Genomic DNA, 19133 nt, shown 5'->3' with positions numbered 1-19133 from the left:
CTAAAACTTCACTTGCGTCACGAGCGATCCTCGGCGCCCCCTTAAGCCCGCCGTACACACTGCACCATAAGTAAAGCCGATACCGACGGCAGTAACGCTAAGTATAAAACGGCTTACTGTACAAATCTGTGTCACCACATCTTTTCTCGAGATTGCTTAGATGAAGCGTACCGATAGAGCTAGCATCTACACTGCCTTGCTAGTCAACCGTAGTAACGATAGATCATTTAACGTTTTTTACTTCGGTATCGTTACTTCCCTAGGCCATATAACAGAAAGCTGGTCTTAATGACTACGTCGTAAACAATGAGCTTTATTTTTTGTAGTCCATTTTTGTTGCATTTTTTGTAAAACTGGTGACTGACCTTTTACCACAATACATCCATATGGTACCTCATGGCTATATGCAATTATTTTTTGCCATGCAGTAAATGTACTTAAGAAAAATCAACTCCTACGAAGTAGAAAGTTGAAGACTTTGCCGTTCTCTAGAAGGAGCTAGATCTTTGAAGTTTTACTACTAGATTTTCTAAATGTTCAGGGACCTTTCCGCGTTTTGTTTTTCCAGATATCAGGCTCCATGAACACTAGTTGACTAGCCAGCGACAGACGACCACGAAATCTTAAAATACGATATTTCCAAATTAATTCTGGTTTTCCGTAATCGGAACTTTTGTGGAGGAAAATCTTTAAAGTTAGTCTTAAAATGAATGAATGAATTATGTTTTGTAGCTTCACAAGCAAAGTCATTAGATACTGGCAAACGTATACATAATGTACATAAGTGTACCTGTATAATGCCAGAACGTATTTTTTATTATGCATAACATAGTCGGCGTTTCATATTTGCGGTATCGTTCGTGTTGCATGCAAATGCAGTCTTTCAATTCTTGCTTCGAGTGGAACTAATTGAAAATTATATGACGTAAACCTATACATATATGTATATATGATTAAAGTAGAGATCCGATTGAAGAAGGAAAGGTAATATCGACTCAGTATTTTCTTTGATACTCGAGTATTAATTATGTATGCATAACATTTTTCGCATAATTTTCTCCCCCAAAAAAGCTTCCAATTAGCAGCAATATCTATGTATTTGATAATTAGGCCCAAAATTGTAATGCCACGTAAGTATATAGTTATTTGAAAAGTTTGTATTGGAATATTGAGAAGTAGAAGAATAAGGTTTGTCCAGGGTAGTGCTGCCACCTTATCCATTTCTGCCGCCAAGCAGTAATGCGAACATTACTGCGTTTTGAATTTAAAGGGTAAGGGTGCTGGTGAAATTACAGGTACACGAGACTTTTCAACTTATGTCTCAGGATGACGGGCGCAGTGGCAGTGCCCTTCGAGCGGCACTGCAACTGTTATAGACAGGCGTGACGTTTACAACCAGGCGCACGACTTGTTCGTCCCATTACTAAGTATCATAAAAAAAATAGTTTTATAAATTATCGATAAGAATTATAGCCTAATGAAAAAACAATCATAAAAATAACTTGCAACAAGTATTTTATTATAAATATTGAAATCCCTAAATACTCAATAAAACTTAAGTTAAAATTAAAAAACTGCACAGCTTATTTAGGTACTTAGATCAAGTCGCGCAAGCCGCCGCCCGCTGTCCTCCAGTTTGTAGCTTAAACCACAGATTTTTATCCAAGATACTTAAGAACCATCCCAATTAAATTAGCCTCCAAGGTTTCAAAACCTTTCCTCCTTTATACATTTATTCTTTTTTGCGTTGGGGGTTAAAGAGCAAAGCGTCGCTTATCAAGCACGATGAAAATGCATAATTTGGTAATCTTGACCTGAAATTAAATTGTTTCGTAATACTGAAGCACATTTGATAGAAATTCTTTAATAGAATTGGGTGTTGTTGCCTTTCCTGTAGTAGTATTACTATTTTGTGTATCCAATATTTCCATCTGGATGTATGCATTATCAGGAACTTCCGGTTTGAACAGATTTAATGGATGGCTCTCATTCCACCATAGAGACAAATTCGTATAAATACTTCTATTTATCCTCCGAGTAGCATTATTAAGCATTGCACACAATGTACATATATTATCGCTCTCTCTAATGTGGGAATAACTATAATATCTGTGCCATTTGAAGTATTCATAGTATGCCTCCTTGTTGTGAATAATTTTGACTATCTCAGTTGCCAGTTGTTCTGGTAGAAACGACCGGGCGTTGATGTATATTCCGTCTGGCATGAATCTAAACAAAAAAAAGTCATATCATCTAAGATATCATATAGAAATGCCTAATCAGGTTTTACATTGTACGTACCTGGTATAATTAGCACCACCATAAACGATCGGCACTGCAAAATATTTTAAAGGGATTAACAATTCCTCAGTGACGTAGTCTTCACTGAACGAATTCTCGAACGACAGATAGAAGAAATAATCCCTTGTTATCGTGTCATAACACGATTGCTCCAGGCTTTCTGGACAATCGAAAACTCCGCAACGGCCATAAATGTCTAATCGTTCACCGTACTTATTTAATTCACTCTTTAATTTATTTGCGAATTGTAAACGTCTGTTGTTCGCCTTACAGTTGGATACAATCCAGGCCGCTGCAATGCTCTTTTTTCGCAATATATCTATCGTATCTTCACTGGTTGGTGCCATTTTGTCAATATCCATCCAATGCATGACCTTTTTAGGTCCCATTACTTGACCAAAAGCATCTGTTACTAATATAGATTGAAACGGGATATCGCTGTCCAATCTGTATGTCCAAGTCCAGTTAAAGTAATCATCAAAATTACCTTGCTCGATTGGATGGGTCGTTGCAGATTCAGTACTTACAAAAATATATTTCTGAGAGCTAGATCGTGTGTCTGGCGGCATTAATGACTCACTATCTTTGTAAAGGTCTACTGCATTGAAAAGTACAGCGTTGAAATTTCTTGTATCGTTGAAATCAGAAGCGTCATCGGATATAAAGCAGTTTTTAAAAGCACACGAGCTGTCAGAATAAAGTGTTTGTCCTTTTGTTAACTTGTCAAAAGGCGGTGTGTTTCTATTGGTAGCTTTAAGTATGTAAAACTGATCACTTCTCTTTTCAAGAATGGCACTTACGTAAAATATTTGAAGCACAAAGACAATTGCAACATTTTCCAGATTTCTTATAGAGTTTTCCTTTTTCACTGCCATCTCGAAAAAGATACCACTTTGATTTGCTAGCGAGTGAACAAGACTGCTTTCTGTTTGTTTATCATTCTTTATAATTGACCAACACAATGCCGTCTCGTTGAAAGCAAATAACAATTGTCCATAAAATTGATATTATAAATAATCACTATATTGATTTTGTGTACGTATCATAGAGGGTCATCAATAATAGTAGTCTATATTTTTTCCGTGCGAATGAAATATAAATATTTTTATGCTATACATATATAATATGGATGGATTAATCTCATAGTTAGGCGGCATGACGTCAATGTCCATTGATCTGCAGTCTCTCTACTTTAGTGCAAACTGTAATTATCTGTGCCAAGAATAGGTAGTCACTTTCTCTCACTATTTCATTTATTGATCAATTTTAAAACTCAAGACGTAAAAAGTTATTAAAAATCCCAATTGGTAAAACAACACGTTAACTAAAATTATTATATTGATACGCAATGGATTAAAAATGCTTTGGTTGGTATTATTTCAAGTCATAATACAATAATTGGTCCAATAAAATCTTCTTCTTTCGTGTCGATGCTTCTTTTATTTTAGATCTACATACATTGACTTTTAATAGTATGTTGCCACCTTGATTGCTTCTTCTTGAGATCTTCCTTCGTACATGGTTTGGACACAAGGGGCACAACAACAAGTGCTGCATGGACTGTGTCGGGGCACCGTAATCGCATTGGGTTAGACCCCTAGTTCCCGAAGTGGTCCAGGTGGACTCCCAGGGCTCCACGGGAGACTCGTCGGGGGTCTATGTTGGCGTGACAAAAATAATTTGGATATGGAATATGGTAGAAATGTAGCTGCAGGAGGTCCACCGGAACCAACTAAATTTTGAAAGTGGGCTATGAGAGAAAAAGTCTGGGAACCTCTGCGTTAGACTAACATACCTTCCATTTCCACATCTTGTCTCTACAGCGACCTACCTGAGTGTGAAGTCGATTCAAGGACTTCCACACGGGTCACCGGAGAATAAAACTAAATGTTTAAGGGCAAGTTCACTATGGGGACGAAAAGGGGGTGTTCAGGTTTAAAAATTCGAAAAAAAAATACATTTGTTCCATGGCGATATTTGTTTCACGTGGTTTCTTATTAGTTTCATTTGTTTGATATTCTTCCACTTCTTGTTCTTTCTAGGTCACATTAGTTCGCTAAGTAATATATTTCCCGATTGTTATATAATAAATCCGAGTCTAATATTAATTGTATTTTAGATTTATTGGAACGTTTAATAAAACACCACATCTTTGATGTTCAAATCTTTTCCGTGGTAACTGAAATAGTATCTGTACTTCCTTCAAAACTACGTCAAAATTGTGTACGTGTTCTAAGTGATAAAACAATTTCAATTCTAAAAAAAAATTTCAAAAAAAGCTGACATCCCGTTTATATGGTTGTCAATAACTTGTAATTAATACTATTTTCATGACCTTGGATTTTTTCTTGATAGGATTTGAAATTAATGCAATCTGTAATGAGCGCGCACACGGCGTAGTAGAGTGTGAGATTTACAAAAGTATAAGAGTGCATCTTGGGTTTTAAAAAAATAATTGAATTCATTAATTAAGAATGCTGTGTATGACATAACGTTTTATTTTTATTATTAACTAACGGCCAGTGGCTTATCGACCTACATCAGCACAACACAGTGGGTGTTGTATTGTAGTTCATCAAATACACAATAAAGGTAACTCACATTTGTGTATTAATCACAACGAACTTTTGTATTTCTAATTTGTACCCAACCGTAAAATGTATGTACAAAAGGAGAAAGCGTATTAATGGAAATGTCCATTAAAAGGTTGTTAGGTTTTGAATTTTTATTTGATTTGGCTCTTCGTACTCGACTGGACTGTAACGTAGTGTAGTCGTGGTCGTTGAGGAAGCCATTGAATTATTTTATATATGTAAAAAAGTGAATAAAATATATACAAAATAATGGCCAAAAGTATTGATCCGTGTGAACTTTAGTGTTTTATATTATTAATGTGTTTGATAAATCATTGACTTATTGTATCAAAATTTATTTTTTATCAATAATTTAACAACCAAAAGTAGGCAATCTAAAAAGTTCAAATATTTGCATTTGATTAGAAAAATCCAATATTTGGACTCAATTGTGCAAAATACGTACGATAACAGGTCCGTGTCACGCCGCCTTAACTTATTATATAAAATTACTGCTTACTAAATCTACTTTTAACCAAAAATATTAAAGTAACAGGTATATCACTCATTTCTCTAACGTTTTTGTCGTAACTTAATAATAATTAAAAGAAAAAATAGGTTTGTCCGCAAACGGGTTAATTCTAGTTACGGTCACGCTCGATACGGCACGTACTGTTAATTGGTTCCTGAATTACAGTCCCTGACCCCGGCCGACTGTGCCATTGATGGGGAATACCGCCACTACAAAATTACTACTATAACAACATACTATTGAAAAATTGTTAATTAATCTTTTAGGCCATTGGATAATAATAATAATGTACTTAACAATCACACCGACTGCCTGGCTCATACTAGGGAATTCCCAGTACTATGAGTTCCAGAGCAGCGGAATTCAGTCTGGGGCACGTTCCAGTACACCCAGATCTACTCCCGTTCTCCCGAAACCATTACTATCACATAAGTAATACTCGACCAAATCAAAACATAATGAAGCTTCATTCGTATTTCGGTCGAGTATTGCTTATTTGACTGTAATTGTTTCGGACGGATGTCGGACAGAGAACGGGAATAGACCCCAAAACCAATGTAGAAAAGGTCTTTTCCTAAATTAGTTCTACCGGGAATGGAACCCTCCTTATCCAGCGCCCGCAATCATTGGGTCACCGAGGTCGTCTGACTGAATATACATGTCACCATACTCAGCTTTCAAAATCGAACATTCACAGTAGTGATTAGTAAATCAACTACAACTCATTGACAGAACGAGTTTGACAACAGCTCAGATTTGAAGTGCTAAACTGAAAGTACGTTGCCTTGAAAAAAAAAGGTTACGACAGCCTGGAGAGGACCCATACAGGGTGACTGCGGGGTCGTGTAGCAACACACTTAATTATGAAATCTGTTCCATCAGGCAGTGACTTTTTACCTATGGTACAGGGAGTGCGGCGCAAGAGAAGTAAACGCGTTATTGCTTCCCAACATCATTTATAATTGCACTATTTGCACCCGAATTTCCGATCACTGGGGAAATATAGCTGTAAATATTCCATTTTGATCGTGTGCCTACTAGAAGGAGCCAGAGTAATGATTGCACCCGGACGCTACAAGGGCTAGCGCCGGCGCTGCCATTACGAACACAACGATTAATGATATATAATTTGACTGCGTTAAAAGTCAACAAATATCAATATAATTTCATGCAAATAATACAATACCATATTATTACCGTCCAATGATCTTATGTGTCGCTAGTGTCCGCGTAGCGAAGATTCGAATCTCAGTCAAATGACCGACCCTACAATCAATCTGCGTCAAGCCATAAGACGAACCTGACATTTGTAGTCTTGCGTCATTTTATTCAAGTTTCAAGACAAAATGCCGTCTATAAAACTCAAAGAATCACATACTACATTGTAAATTAGCAAAAATATTTACGTTATTTATATATTTTACTTATATTTCTGTTTATTTTATAAATAACAGTTAATTAAATATTCAAGTATATTATCGTGTAATTATTAAATATTAATAATATTTCACTGTACAATACTCGAATATTAAATAATATTGCACGATAAAAAATCGAATAATTAAACAATAAAAATTGCCACGGAAATTAGGTAGTAAATACTAGTCCGAGAATTACTGATATATGACCATTTTTAGGATTAAAGCTATTTGCTGATATAACAAATTGCTGTATTTGTTTCGTTTTTTAATTCTTTCCATTAAAGAAAAGGCAAAGGTTTAAAATCATACAGACAAGCATTGGTGATTTTTTCTTTGGCAAATTTTAGATAGATGGGCAAAGTCTTCAGTTTATTACATTTTAAAGGCAATAAGTCTCGACTTCAATGGGTTTATCATATGCGAGTTGGCATTAACACTTTGACGATTTCGTGCTCGTCTTATCAATTTGTTTTCAAAAAGGTTTTAACAGGAAATGCAAAGTGTCCGTAATAACAGTATTAATTTGTGATTCATAATAATTTATTAACAAAAATCTATGGTATAATTATAAAGAATACCGTTAATGAAATCGCTATAACTATAACAATACATACAACAATAAACATATTGACTTACAGGATGCACGAGTTTACAAGCTTGACTGTGAGTGCGGTCTCTCTTATATTGGACAAAGCAAAGTATTTGTACCCGCATCAAAGTCCATATAGCTGATGTCAAAAACCGTCGCGTAAACAAGTCTGCAGTCTGCGAGCATGTTATGGATAAACCTATTCAATGAAGTTTGACAAACCCCAGGTCCTTGCAAAAGAAGTCCGTTATCTACCCAGGATGCTACGAGAGGCCATTGAAATTAAAAAACATCCTCATTTCAACAGGGAAGATGGTTTCTCCGTACCACCAGTTTGGGAACCAGTATTTCCTCTAATGAAAAATCCCAAACAGACATAAGACTGCAGTACTAATTAATATGTTTTAGTTTATTCTAATTTCTATTATTAATTAATAATAAATTGAACTTAATAAAAAAATCATTCAATAAAATAATTTGTAAAAAATTAATATCTGTATAGCGTAAATTGGAATGTTTTCTTTGTAAAATTAAAAATAAGGTATTTAATTAATAACTATTGTAACCATCATCCACTATAGTAGTATAGTAGACAAAAATGGCGTCCTCAAATGGGGGCAATCGACTCAAGCAGTGTCAAGAAATATGTAACAATATTTGTTGGTGCACAATGACTTGACGCACTTTTTGTATTGCTAACGCGCTTATTTGTGGCTCAATAGCAATAGCACATCGTAACTGTTAAGCCAACTTCTGAGCATAGTGACCAACACCAATGTACTGTAGATTTAGCACCAAAGAAGCTGCTGGATATAAACTTTGAGCGTTTGTGTCTCAAATAGTGACGTGATGTAACCGTTAAACTGTAGCTGATCTACCTTCGTATCATTGGTCAGGAGGTGTAAATGCCGTGTATTAGCTAGTGCTAGGTCCAGCTTGTAGCGGAACAAAACACACCACCAGTTTTTGCCTCGAATGGCAGTGCGATATAAAAAGATTGATCAGCTTAATTTATCCTGCTGGTAAGTTTGAAATCACGCAGGATACCCACGTCAAATTTCTGTTTATTCACAGCGCTTTATCTTTTTATTTTCTCCAGGGAAAGGACATTGTCATAATCAAAGCCCATTGTGCAATTACTATTGTCAAGCCATAAAACGAACAGAATTTGGTTGATTGGGCAAAATCGATAGTCAAAATTGGCACGGTTTTACTCTTCATGTGTGTTACAAATCTAGTACTAGCAGATATTTCTTAGCTTTTCCTTTGCAGACAGTTCAGTTCAACCAGTTTGCAGTAGATTATTAGATCTCGTTACATAAGTATAGTACTTCTACATCGGTGAGCGCCCTCGGTTCTAGGGGAAATGCCCCCTAAATCTATCTCCACATCATGGTCTTTCTCATCCATTATAGCTTCAAAGGCTTTCCGAAGTTCATAGTAATAATTGTAGCTGCCAAATACCGGTTGTGTCATTATTTACTTGAAAATGACTTGTAGATGAAAAACTGATAAACTACTCATGCGCCCAATGGCCCCAATTGGGGACACCGTTATATACCACCGTCTGAAGTTGTGAAAACACAATTCAACTCAATTATATAATTTATATTTCATAGTATACGAATATATTTCAACAATGTATGTACATATATCCCTATCATTATTAGGACACTGGAAATAAATAAATTGTTGGTAATAACATGCAGGAGAAACAATTAACTTTAGCGTTTCACGTGCGGAAATTAACCCCGCAAAAGCAACAGTAAAACCACTTTTATTTAATTCTAAACATTTTTTTAAGTAATGAAATCAAGATTCACTATTTTACTTCACATATACGCTTTTGTAATAAGTATTAATTGAAATATAAAAAAATTACGGGTACTTAAACTAGTGACCTCGATTGGGCACGGCGGGCACAAATGGGTTAAGTTACATAACCGCTAAGTGCCTTAACTTTTTAAGTTTAATTGCTTCTCCAGTTATCTATAAATTACTTCGAAATGGGAATCTTATGCGTCATTCTTGGGGAATTTAGAATTCAACGCTTTTGAAGTTGAAATAAGTTTTTTCGTTTGTTTTCTTACCTCTTCTATTGTAAATAATAAAAAATAATATAATCAATGTGAACAATTGCGTATTGTAATATTATATTTTTCCAGTTTATCTATTTATTTTTAACCGTCTTTAAAAAGAAGAGGACGTTCGCAATTCGATTGTATTTTTGTTTTGTGTTACGCGATTAATTTGACATTTGTAAACCGATTTCGATTATTCTTTTTTGTTGGAAAGGTCCCATTCAAAGTTGAAGAAAATATTCCACTTCGAAGGGTAGCAAATTAGGGGATGAATACAGTTTATTGTATTTCATCCACTTCCCGTTAACCGATTACAATAAAACTTGGCGAGATGTAATTCCACAAACTTTTGACGTCGGTTTTTTTTAACAACTTGTCAAAAAAGCGGTTAATTTATTCTTTTATTTTTTGTGTGACTTCCGTGTACGGAACATGTAAAAATATCTAAAAGTAAGTGAAGAGTCACAGCTATCGAGTTTAAACATTGGCTTATCGTTTCAAAAGTAGGGTAAGGCATTCCCGCTTTCAACAAAATCATATCTTATCCATCATGTAATATGGAACATATTTTTTCAAGTACATTTTGTCGGCGGCAATGAAACTATAAAATAAAACAAATATTATATAAGGTCGGCGGGAATATTGGACATTTTTTTTACACCTATATTCAAAACTCAATTTTACAGCTCTCCATAACTTTTTAATTGATTTAACATTGCCAATAATATGTAATGATTTTAATTTAATATGGAATAATATTACCTCTTGTTGCGAATAATGTTGTTGGCTTAAAATAATAACGCATAGAATGATACTTTCATATCAAACGAACTGTCACAAGTGAGGCAAAAATCAAATTCGTGTGGGCTAGTTTTAGTAGTAGGTTAATTTTCGGTTTTAGTGAATATTTATATAAAAATACAAGTTGAAATGCGTTACTTCCTTGTGGAATGTGATGTTAGTATCTATTTTATGTTTGTCTGACGTATTTTTACACTCATTTACCGCACATTTCGTCATTTTTAGCTAAAGTTCTTGAGCTGTTCGCGGTGCAAGTTGACCTTGAGCACTGACGGCCCGCCCGCTCGTGTAGGCCCATTGGGAGCTCTTCAATTTGCCTCACTTAGTGTGTGCGGACTAGGTTTCTATGCGTTATTATTCTAAGGTTGTTGGAATAATATTACCTATTCATATGAGAAGAGCTCCTTGTGAAAGAGTTCGTCCAGGCTAGTACTGCCACCTTACCTATTTCTGCCGCCAAGCCAAGTGATGTCAGCATTACTGCGGTCCGGTTTTGAAGTGTAACGATGCTGGTGAAACTACAAGCACATGAGACTTATCAACTTATGCATCGGGTGACGGGCTGATCTTTGCGATTTAAAGCTCTGAGTGGCATTGCAACTGCTATATGCAATGCCTCAGAGCTTTAAATCGCCGACGGGCGTGTCGCTTACTAACAGGCGCACGACTTGTTCGTTCCGTCACTTTGAAATGAAACGAAGGAATTTATTTCAGACAGTTGGTACAGTTACATGTCCATATACTGTTAGTAGGTACTTACTTACGACTATGTTAGTAGAAAGCAAAGTGTTCATTTTCATGAACATGTATGAACATCCAATACTTCAGGATTGAGCTGTCCATCCTCTCTGCTACCACCTTAAGAAGACTGTTGGTGTTGCCTCTCACTCTGGCCAACAGGGATACCACTATCTTGCGAACGACTGCCTGAAAGCTATCAATTCTAGCCTCCGCGAACTTCCCTGAGGCGTTACCGTGTCGAGGCAGTCCCAGCAGTCCCCTTGAAAGTTGAGGGCGTTGTTGAATTGGATAAGCAAGGCATAGGCTTTTTAGTGTAATTGCTCCACAGATTGCACGTGTACAACTTTGTATCATAAATAAAAAATAATAAAATACGAGTTCACATCTCGGTCTTCAGAAAATCTTAGTCTCAAGATGCCATCGCACTCCACTTCGTTTTACGATTCTTCTTTCTCTGTGCACGCTCTTCGTCTCTGGAATTCTCTCCCAGTTACGACTAGACAAGCGCAATCGTTATTATTAAAGTGTAAATATATTAATGTTTAAAATACAAAATATATGTAAAAATTTGTAATTTGTTTGTGTTGTACAATAAAGTGTTTTTCATTGTACAACAATTCATGTTTGTCTCTCTCCATCCTAAGGTTGCCTGGAAGAAATCGCTGTATGCGATAAGACCACCAATTGTTACCCTGCTAATGTGTTTAATTTTTGTCCTGTAATATCTCTATGTATGTGGTGTTAACAATAAAGAATTTTCTATCTACCTATCTTGGATCTTCTAACACATTTGAGTCTATTGTTAGTCGAAATAAATGGATTAAATTTATTCGAAGTAGGTAGATGTTACAATCATTTTAAGTACGTTACGGACCCAGTGGATGTTAGTAGTACATTAAACTGCCTCCGTGGCCGAACGGTTACCATACCGGACTGCCACGCAGAGGTCCCCGGGTTCGATTCCCGGGCCGGGAGAAATATTTATATGGCCTACATTTATTTCTCTCGTGAGTTTGGGTGTAATTTGTGGTTGTCTATGTGTGTGTCCATGGCACCCGCGACACAGGGTTTCCCTAGTGCGGGGCTATGTTGAGTGTCTGCGTTATTATTATTTAAAAAAAAAAAAAAAAAAAAAACATTAAATATATTCAATTCTATAGATAGCTACAAACTACCTACATCGATAGGACCAACTACCTAATCAAAATGTAAAAACATGAATTGCAATAGGAAATGAAACTATTTTTCCGGATTTAAATCGCGTATATTTGTTTTTTCAAACAAACCGACGTTTCGGGCCCTTTACAGGTCCCATGGTCACGGTTGACTGAGGTGGTACAGCTTTGAACCAGTTACGTCTAATATTGATGCAAACCACCCTATTTTTTCACTATAGTAACAATAGTTATTAATTAAATACCTTATTTTTAATTTTACAAAGAAAACATTCCAATGTGTTTGAAAAAACAAATATACGCGATTTAAATCCGGAAAAATAGTTTCATTTCCTATTTGTAACAATCGCGAAAACCTACGAACTCGAAATGAATGGCAATATTAGAGTCTAAGATTTATAACACAACGATGCTCCTTCATTCGGTCCCGTAATTCTTAATTATATGATCGTATATGTGTCCATTTACCACTTTTCTTTTAACGGTTGGTCTTCAACCAATACTTTGCAGTGAGGCGAGATCCAGTTAAGTCTTAAATGGATTAGGCGCCTATTAACAGGAAGCCTTACGTCGTAACTACTCACAGTCGGTCAAACAACGGTGGTCCGACATGCAGGTTCGTTGATGGCTTGCCGTCAGGTGCAGACTACTTACGTCGACTCCGTGTTGGCTGTGCTCAATTGTCCTTTGGTGCAAACGTCCCATTTTAACAAAGACGGAGGGATTTTGCTTTTAATTCGGCTTTATATTAGACGGCAACAAAGCGAAATGGACGTGTGGACTAAGCCGCGAGTTTATGCTACTTATCTATATTAAATTTCGCTAGCGCAACTTAAGAATTAAAAGGTTTCGTCAGTACAGTATCTTGTAATGTCGGATAATGTTGGACCCAAAATATTACCCGGGGTACTCCATTTTTTTTTTTTTTTTACTCCATACGAAATTTGTAATTCATTGCTACTGTTCCAATTTTAGCTACTTGATAAAATCAGATCGATTCCTTTTGAAAATGTCTAAAGCGATATTATATATGTAAATTTTTTTTAGCCTCTTACAGAGAATTGGTAATACTATAACTGTTTTTCTGATACTCATATAATATAATATCTCCTAAATATTATGTTATATATACATATATAAGCTAAAGGTGAAATTAATCAAATCTCGTCACAAATAGCTCGTTAAGATGAAAGTTAAAGCCGTTGACAGCATTTAAATGATATTTAACGACTGTATTTAATTAATGCCAGTTCGATATTTGATGCTTTTTTAATTGTTCAACTTTCTTGGCACACCGTTGAATGTAATCTCGTGTAAGACTATCATTATATAGGACCAGTTTACGGCACGTTACCAAACGGGGCCTCAGGTATGAAAATCTACCCAGCCCAACCGAGAAGTGACCAATCAGTCTAATCCATAGGTTCCCCATCTTTTTGGCTCACCAAACACGATAAAAAAATTTTCAACGACCACCACTACAAAAAATAATGGAAAACACGTACTTTTTTACATTAACTTAACACAAAAGAATAAGAAGAAAAAAGAATAGTGCAGTTTATGTAGATAATTCGGGTTTTCTTTTTCAAATGCGGTAGCATCCCCTAGACAGCATCAACGCCCCCCATTTGCTTCCGGGGCCCCTGTCGCCCCTCTAGGACTCTTAAATTTTGTTAAAATATATATTACGTTAGTTATGATAAGAAGGTCAGAATTATTCGCAGTAAGACCTTTTTTACATCTGCCTCAATATGATACATTTTAATGCAACATTGCGGGCCACCTTTAGACTAAATACGGGCCTGTCAAAGTATCGTTGTTAGTTACATAATTGTGATACCATCAAATTAACGTGTCCGTATGATCTTTGAACTTTCTAAACTTGTTATAAATATGATATTTTATGGTACATGTGCTTAAAAACGTCAGTTATTTAAACTATATCACGTTTTTTAATTAACGTTATATGATTTAAGTTAAGGCCAGTTGATATAATTCAATCGACCTTAAGGAAATAAAATTAGCACTATTGCATTCCTTCTCTTTCGTATCACTCTTGACAGAGTGGTCGTGGTCATCACGGAGTACGTTTGTTAACGGCTGATGTGGCTTGCCTCACGATCTCTCTCGTTGGTGGATTCCCTCGTGCACTCATGTAAAGGACCGCCCACTGCAGATTTTATTTGATCGGTCCATCGAATGGGTGACCTTTCGCACAGTCTAGTGCTCTCCACTGTGCCTTGTACAACAAGACGCTCTATGGAGTCAAAATTCCGTCTTGAGACATGACCGAAGAATTTTAGGATGCGAGTTTGCATCACAGTAGTCAAATGGTCACGGTTGACTGACGTCAACCGTAAAGGACCTGTAAAGGGCCCGAAACGTCGGTTTGTTTGAAAAAACAAATATACGCGATTTAAATCCGGAAAAATTTTCATTTCATTCATATCCCATATGTACATTTATTTAAGTACAAAATAAAATGTAAATGTCTCATTGGGCACCAAATAGGTGGCACAATGTTTATATGGCTGGTGCCAAGTACGTAATAAAAAAAATCTAATTTGTTAATTGTACAAAAAAACACTTTTCGATTTATGTCACTTTAATAGAAATTATAAAAGCTATTTCGCTATTTAATCAGTGGTGTCCTATCTATTTCCACCGTAAGGCAGCAGTGCTGTGTTTCAAATTTAAAAATAGGGCCATTTACAACCACGTGTTTTCTCAATACCACCAATTTTTGAGCTTCGATAGCACTTGGTTTCAAGTGCGAATTCTATAACTAACTATAAGTAAGAATAAGAGTTTTTCATCTTCATGGATTTTTCTTCAATTTGGCAAACCTGTTTGAACCGTGTCTGGAGAAGTTCACACGTCGTCGTCGTGACTGTGTAGAACAGAGCATGTCTCGTAATTGCGAGGTCGTGAGTTCGATGTTTATATTAAGTACATACTTGTACGAAACTTAGTGCATCTAGATGTACCTACATAACGTTAACTATGTATAATATAATAATAACACACAATAATTCACTGTGCGCCTAGAAGTGTGGGACAATTAATGGATGCAAAATTAAATACTTAATGAATTTAATTGCGATTAATGGGATTATTTAATTATACATATACACTATTAGATGAGAATATAAATTTATTGGTTCAGTAATATTATTGAGTTTTCAAGTTGTGTTTTCTCAATTTCATCATTTTTGAGGTACGTACGACAGCATTTGGTTTATATATTTGGTTTATATGCGAAATAATATATTTTTATAATTCATTGCGAAATTGTTTATACTTTAAAGTTTAAACTTTTTACTTGAAAAAAGAACAAGAGGTAGTTTTTTAACCTTTTTCGGAATTTATGTACGAGAATTACTTTCAAATCTACCACGAACTTTTCGGTGAAGGAAACATCGTGAAGAAACCTACATCTACATCGGCAAAACAATGAAGTTCCGAATCCGCACTGGGTCCGCGAGGGAACTACAACACTAGGACATTAATTCTGTAGTTATTATGAATTTATGACAAAACGTTTTTCTTATTAAATTTTAAGGCCTAAACCGGGCATTGCATTATCACTATATGTACCTATATGCACAAAATTGTCAATGCCGAACTTGAATCAGGATTTCTTCATGCGTAAATTGAATATGGTTTACGACCACAATAAAATAGGAAATACCGCATACTTATTAAGTGAACACAGAGCAATATTTTACCTATTTACCTCTTTTGTAGCAAGCATACTGTACGGCAAGTATTTGACGACATTCCTTTGCGGCATGAATCATCATACGTTTTTTATGACGCACCCGTGTAATTAGTTTAAAAGTAAAAAAAAAACAGAAAAAAAATCGTTTGTAATTTATACATGTCACGCGGAGTCCATACATATCTTTGAAGTTTTAGGCACTCAATACCTTTTTTTATAAGGTTAAGGCAAGCTTCTACATAGTTCAAATAATAAATAGCTGAGGAACATTACATGTTTCATTATAATTTACTTTTCAAAGTGGCGGATATTAAATAAAGCTGTAAATAACATATTTTCTCCAAAATATATTTATTTAATGGTATTGCCTACTAACAAGTAGGTACATAATAAAAAGTTTAGGAACTTACCTTCAATTTCAAACAAATATTTAAACACGCAGGACTATATTGAAATCCAGATAAAATCGTTCCTGTCACAAAACTATGTTCATTACATAAAATAATGCACAATTTCTCTTTGTAAAGAACTTTTTCACACTGTTTTGTTCAAGTTCTACAGCACACGCGCGGGAATGTCGGCTTTTTCACGGCTCATTGTAATCGGTGCGCTACCGTGGCACATTCCACACGACTCCACTACGGCGTTTACGTTCGACGAATACAAATTTACAAAACATTGGACGTAGTGAAGAGGTGATGAATGTTAGAGCGTCACTTTGTGAATATTTCATCTATTGACTAAAATAAGTACTATTACATATAGAAAGTTGTGGTCTTGATGTAGTTCCTTGCGTACACAATAGATGGCAATGCAATTTTAGTATGACTACTCGACATTGGATGGCGCTAGTAAGAACCATAGTAAAATAACAAATCATTCAACACTTTCTTGTCTCTGGTAAATTTGTTCGTTCACCCAGTCTTTTTCTGTCAAAATGGCTGCCCCGCAGGAGGTGTGTTTTAATTTTTACCAATTATTTTCTTTTTCATTGCGTAATTATTGTACATTCTGTTATTAATATTACATTGTACTATTTTTGTTGTTTTCAGCAAAGACGCGAACCTATCCAGGCCGTCCAAGTTTTCGGACGCAAGGTGAGGGTTGCTCTCGGATCCACGTGTTTGTGCCGACTAAAAAATAAAGAAAGTCAAGAATACGTTAATATGTGCAATGTGGACCTCTAATACGTCTTGGAGAGATAAATAGTTGTTAACGGGTTTAAAATCATGTGAATTTGCTTGGCCTTTCCAGCCTTACTGTTTATAACCTATAGGATTGAAACAGTTACAAACGGAAAGGATATCAATGTTTCCGACTTTCCCAGCCATATCGGAACTATTTCTGTGTTGGTCTGATCGGGAACTACATTTCACAGTTTACACTGAGTGCTATTTACGTTATTGCTTTGATTACAATCCTAATATAACCAATCAAAATTTTGCGCGGTTATTGTTGCATTTGCGTAACCTTTTCTTTATTAGAGTATCCAGTGGAATATTCATTTAATCCTAGGTATTATGGTTTCAAATAATTCAAATTTTTGTTATTTAAGAAAACTGCTACTGCTGTAGCATACTGCAAACGCGGTCATGGCGTGCTCAGTGTTAACGGGCGCCCTCTCGACCTCGTCGAGCCCCGTCTGCTGCAGTACAAACTCCAGGAGCCCATCCTACTACTTGGCAAGGTATGTCTCGTATAGATATATTATGTGCTACAGTTTGTATTGGTATCATTTTTCAGTTCTGTATGAACATATTTATGTTGCATGGAATTGTGTAGAAATTCTAATGTTTAATGTTTCAAATATCTTGTATTTGTAATAATTAAACAATTCAATCTATCACATGTATAACAAAATACATTAAACAATGTCAGTTGAAATAGTCAAACAAAATTATGATAATTTTTTTGTTTGCTTATTGTTCTGTAGTTGATATATTGGATAAATTTGTGTCATGTTTTTATTTGTTTAGTACTAATTTCTGGCTTTATTAACTATTACCTACTAATGCATGTTTTTTTCACATTTTCACTATGCTCGTGTTTGTGTTGTCCAAATTAGTCTTTTGTGTATTTAGTTTAGAATGCTTGCCAGTTGTTGACTTGTTGCACATTGTGGTCGTAACTCACAAACTTTGTGAGTCAATGTTTTTACATAAATTAGCACTGTGTAATGCACAAATTTATTACACTAGTTTATCTATAAGAAAACTTCTTCTATACTCAAGTCGATTAAGTGTGTAATTTAATTGCACAATATAATGATGATTACAATCTTATTCCGAACCTGAGCATCTTACGATGTGAAGTAAAACTATTCCTGATATTAACATTCATACAATAAATTTTTTTCATCTTTTTTGTTGTTTACACAGTTTACTTGTTTTCAGGAAAAGTTCTCCGGAGTTGACATTAGAGTGACAGTGAAGGGAGGTGGTCATGTTGCACAGGTGTATGCTATCAGACAAGCCATTTCTAAGGCACTCATTGCCTTCTACCAGAAATGTAAGTACAGACAAACTTTGTTTAGCGGGCACTCTGTTATTTTCAAAAGCCATTTTTACCCAGCAACTGATCTATTGTGATCACCATCAATTGTAAACTGGAGGAAAAAGCAACAAAACAGTGTCATTCTTATCTTCAATTGTCTTAATATATATAACTGCCTCCGTGGCCGAACGGTTACCACGCCGGACTGCCATGCAGAGGTCTTGGGTTCGATTCCCAGGCCGGGAGAAATATGTGTATGGCCTACATTTATTTCTCTCGTGAGTTTGGGTGTAATTTGTGGTTGTCTATGTGTGTGTCCATGGCACCCGCGACACAGGGTTTCCCTAGTGCGGGGCTATGTTGAGTGTGTGCGTTAATATCCCCTGGCTAGGGTACATGTTTGCCCAGGACCAAGTATTGTTATGTCTATTCGAGGTTAACATTGATTTAGGAATAGCATATTGCTAGCTGTCATGCTGTACACTATTATAAGTGCATATAACTAAATATAGGTGACATAACTACACTGCCTTAATCTCGAAACTGTGCAGTAATTGTTAATTAAATTTTTATTGAATTGATATTCAATTATTTTTTGTGAAATTACTGTATACTTAATAATTATAACAAACTAGTGGTTGTTATAATTATTAATACAAAGATCGAACACTCAGAAAAAATTCCTTCGATCCGGTCGGATTCGAA

General features: G+C 35.6%; 2 protein-coding genes across 2 annotated transcripts in view; one reads left to right on the top strand and one right to left on the bottom strand.

The window, feature by feature from the left end:
- LOC113238030 overlaps nucleotides 1-16600 on the bottom strand; it is a 64925-nt gene extending 48325 nt beyond the window's left edge. Inside the window, exon 1 of the mRNA XM_026474753.1 lies at nucleotides 16346-16600. The gene's annotated coding sequence lies outside the window, so the exon portion shown is untranslated. The remainder of the gene's footprint in view (nucleotides 1-16345) is intronic.
- Nucleotides 16601-16853: 253 nt separating this feature from the next.
- LOC113238317 (40S ribosomal protein S16) overlaps nucleotides 16854-19133 on the top strand; it is a 3041-nt gene continuing 761 nt past the window's right edge. Inside the window, exons 1-4 of the mRNA XM_026475158.1 lie at nucleotides 16854-16890; nucleotides 16988-17032; nucleotides 17491-17622; nucleotides 18329-18443. Coding sequence (XP_026330943.1) covers nucleotides 16873-16890; nucleotides 16988-17032; nucleotides 17491-17622; nucleotides 18329-18443 — 310 coding nt within the window. The 5' untranslated portion in view covers nucleotides 16854-16872. The remainder of the gene's footprint in view (nucleotides 16891-16987; nucleotides 17033-17490; nucleotides 17623-18328; nucleotides 18444-19133) is intronic.

Source organism: Hyposmocoma kahamanoa, unplaced genomic scaffold (assembly GCF_003589595.1).
Source record: "Hyposmocoma kahamanoa isolate Upper Pololo Valley unplaced genomic scaffold, ASM358959v1 103, whole genome shotgun sequence".
Taxonomy (NCBI): domain Eukaryota; kingdom Metazoa; phylum Arthropoda; class Insecta; order Lepidoptera; family Cosmopterigidae; genus Hyposmocoma; species Hyposmocoma kahamanoa.
Note: the sequence above shows the minus strand (reverse complement) of the source record. Positions and strands in the feature narration are given on the sequence as shown.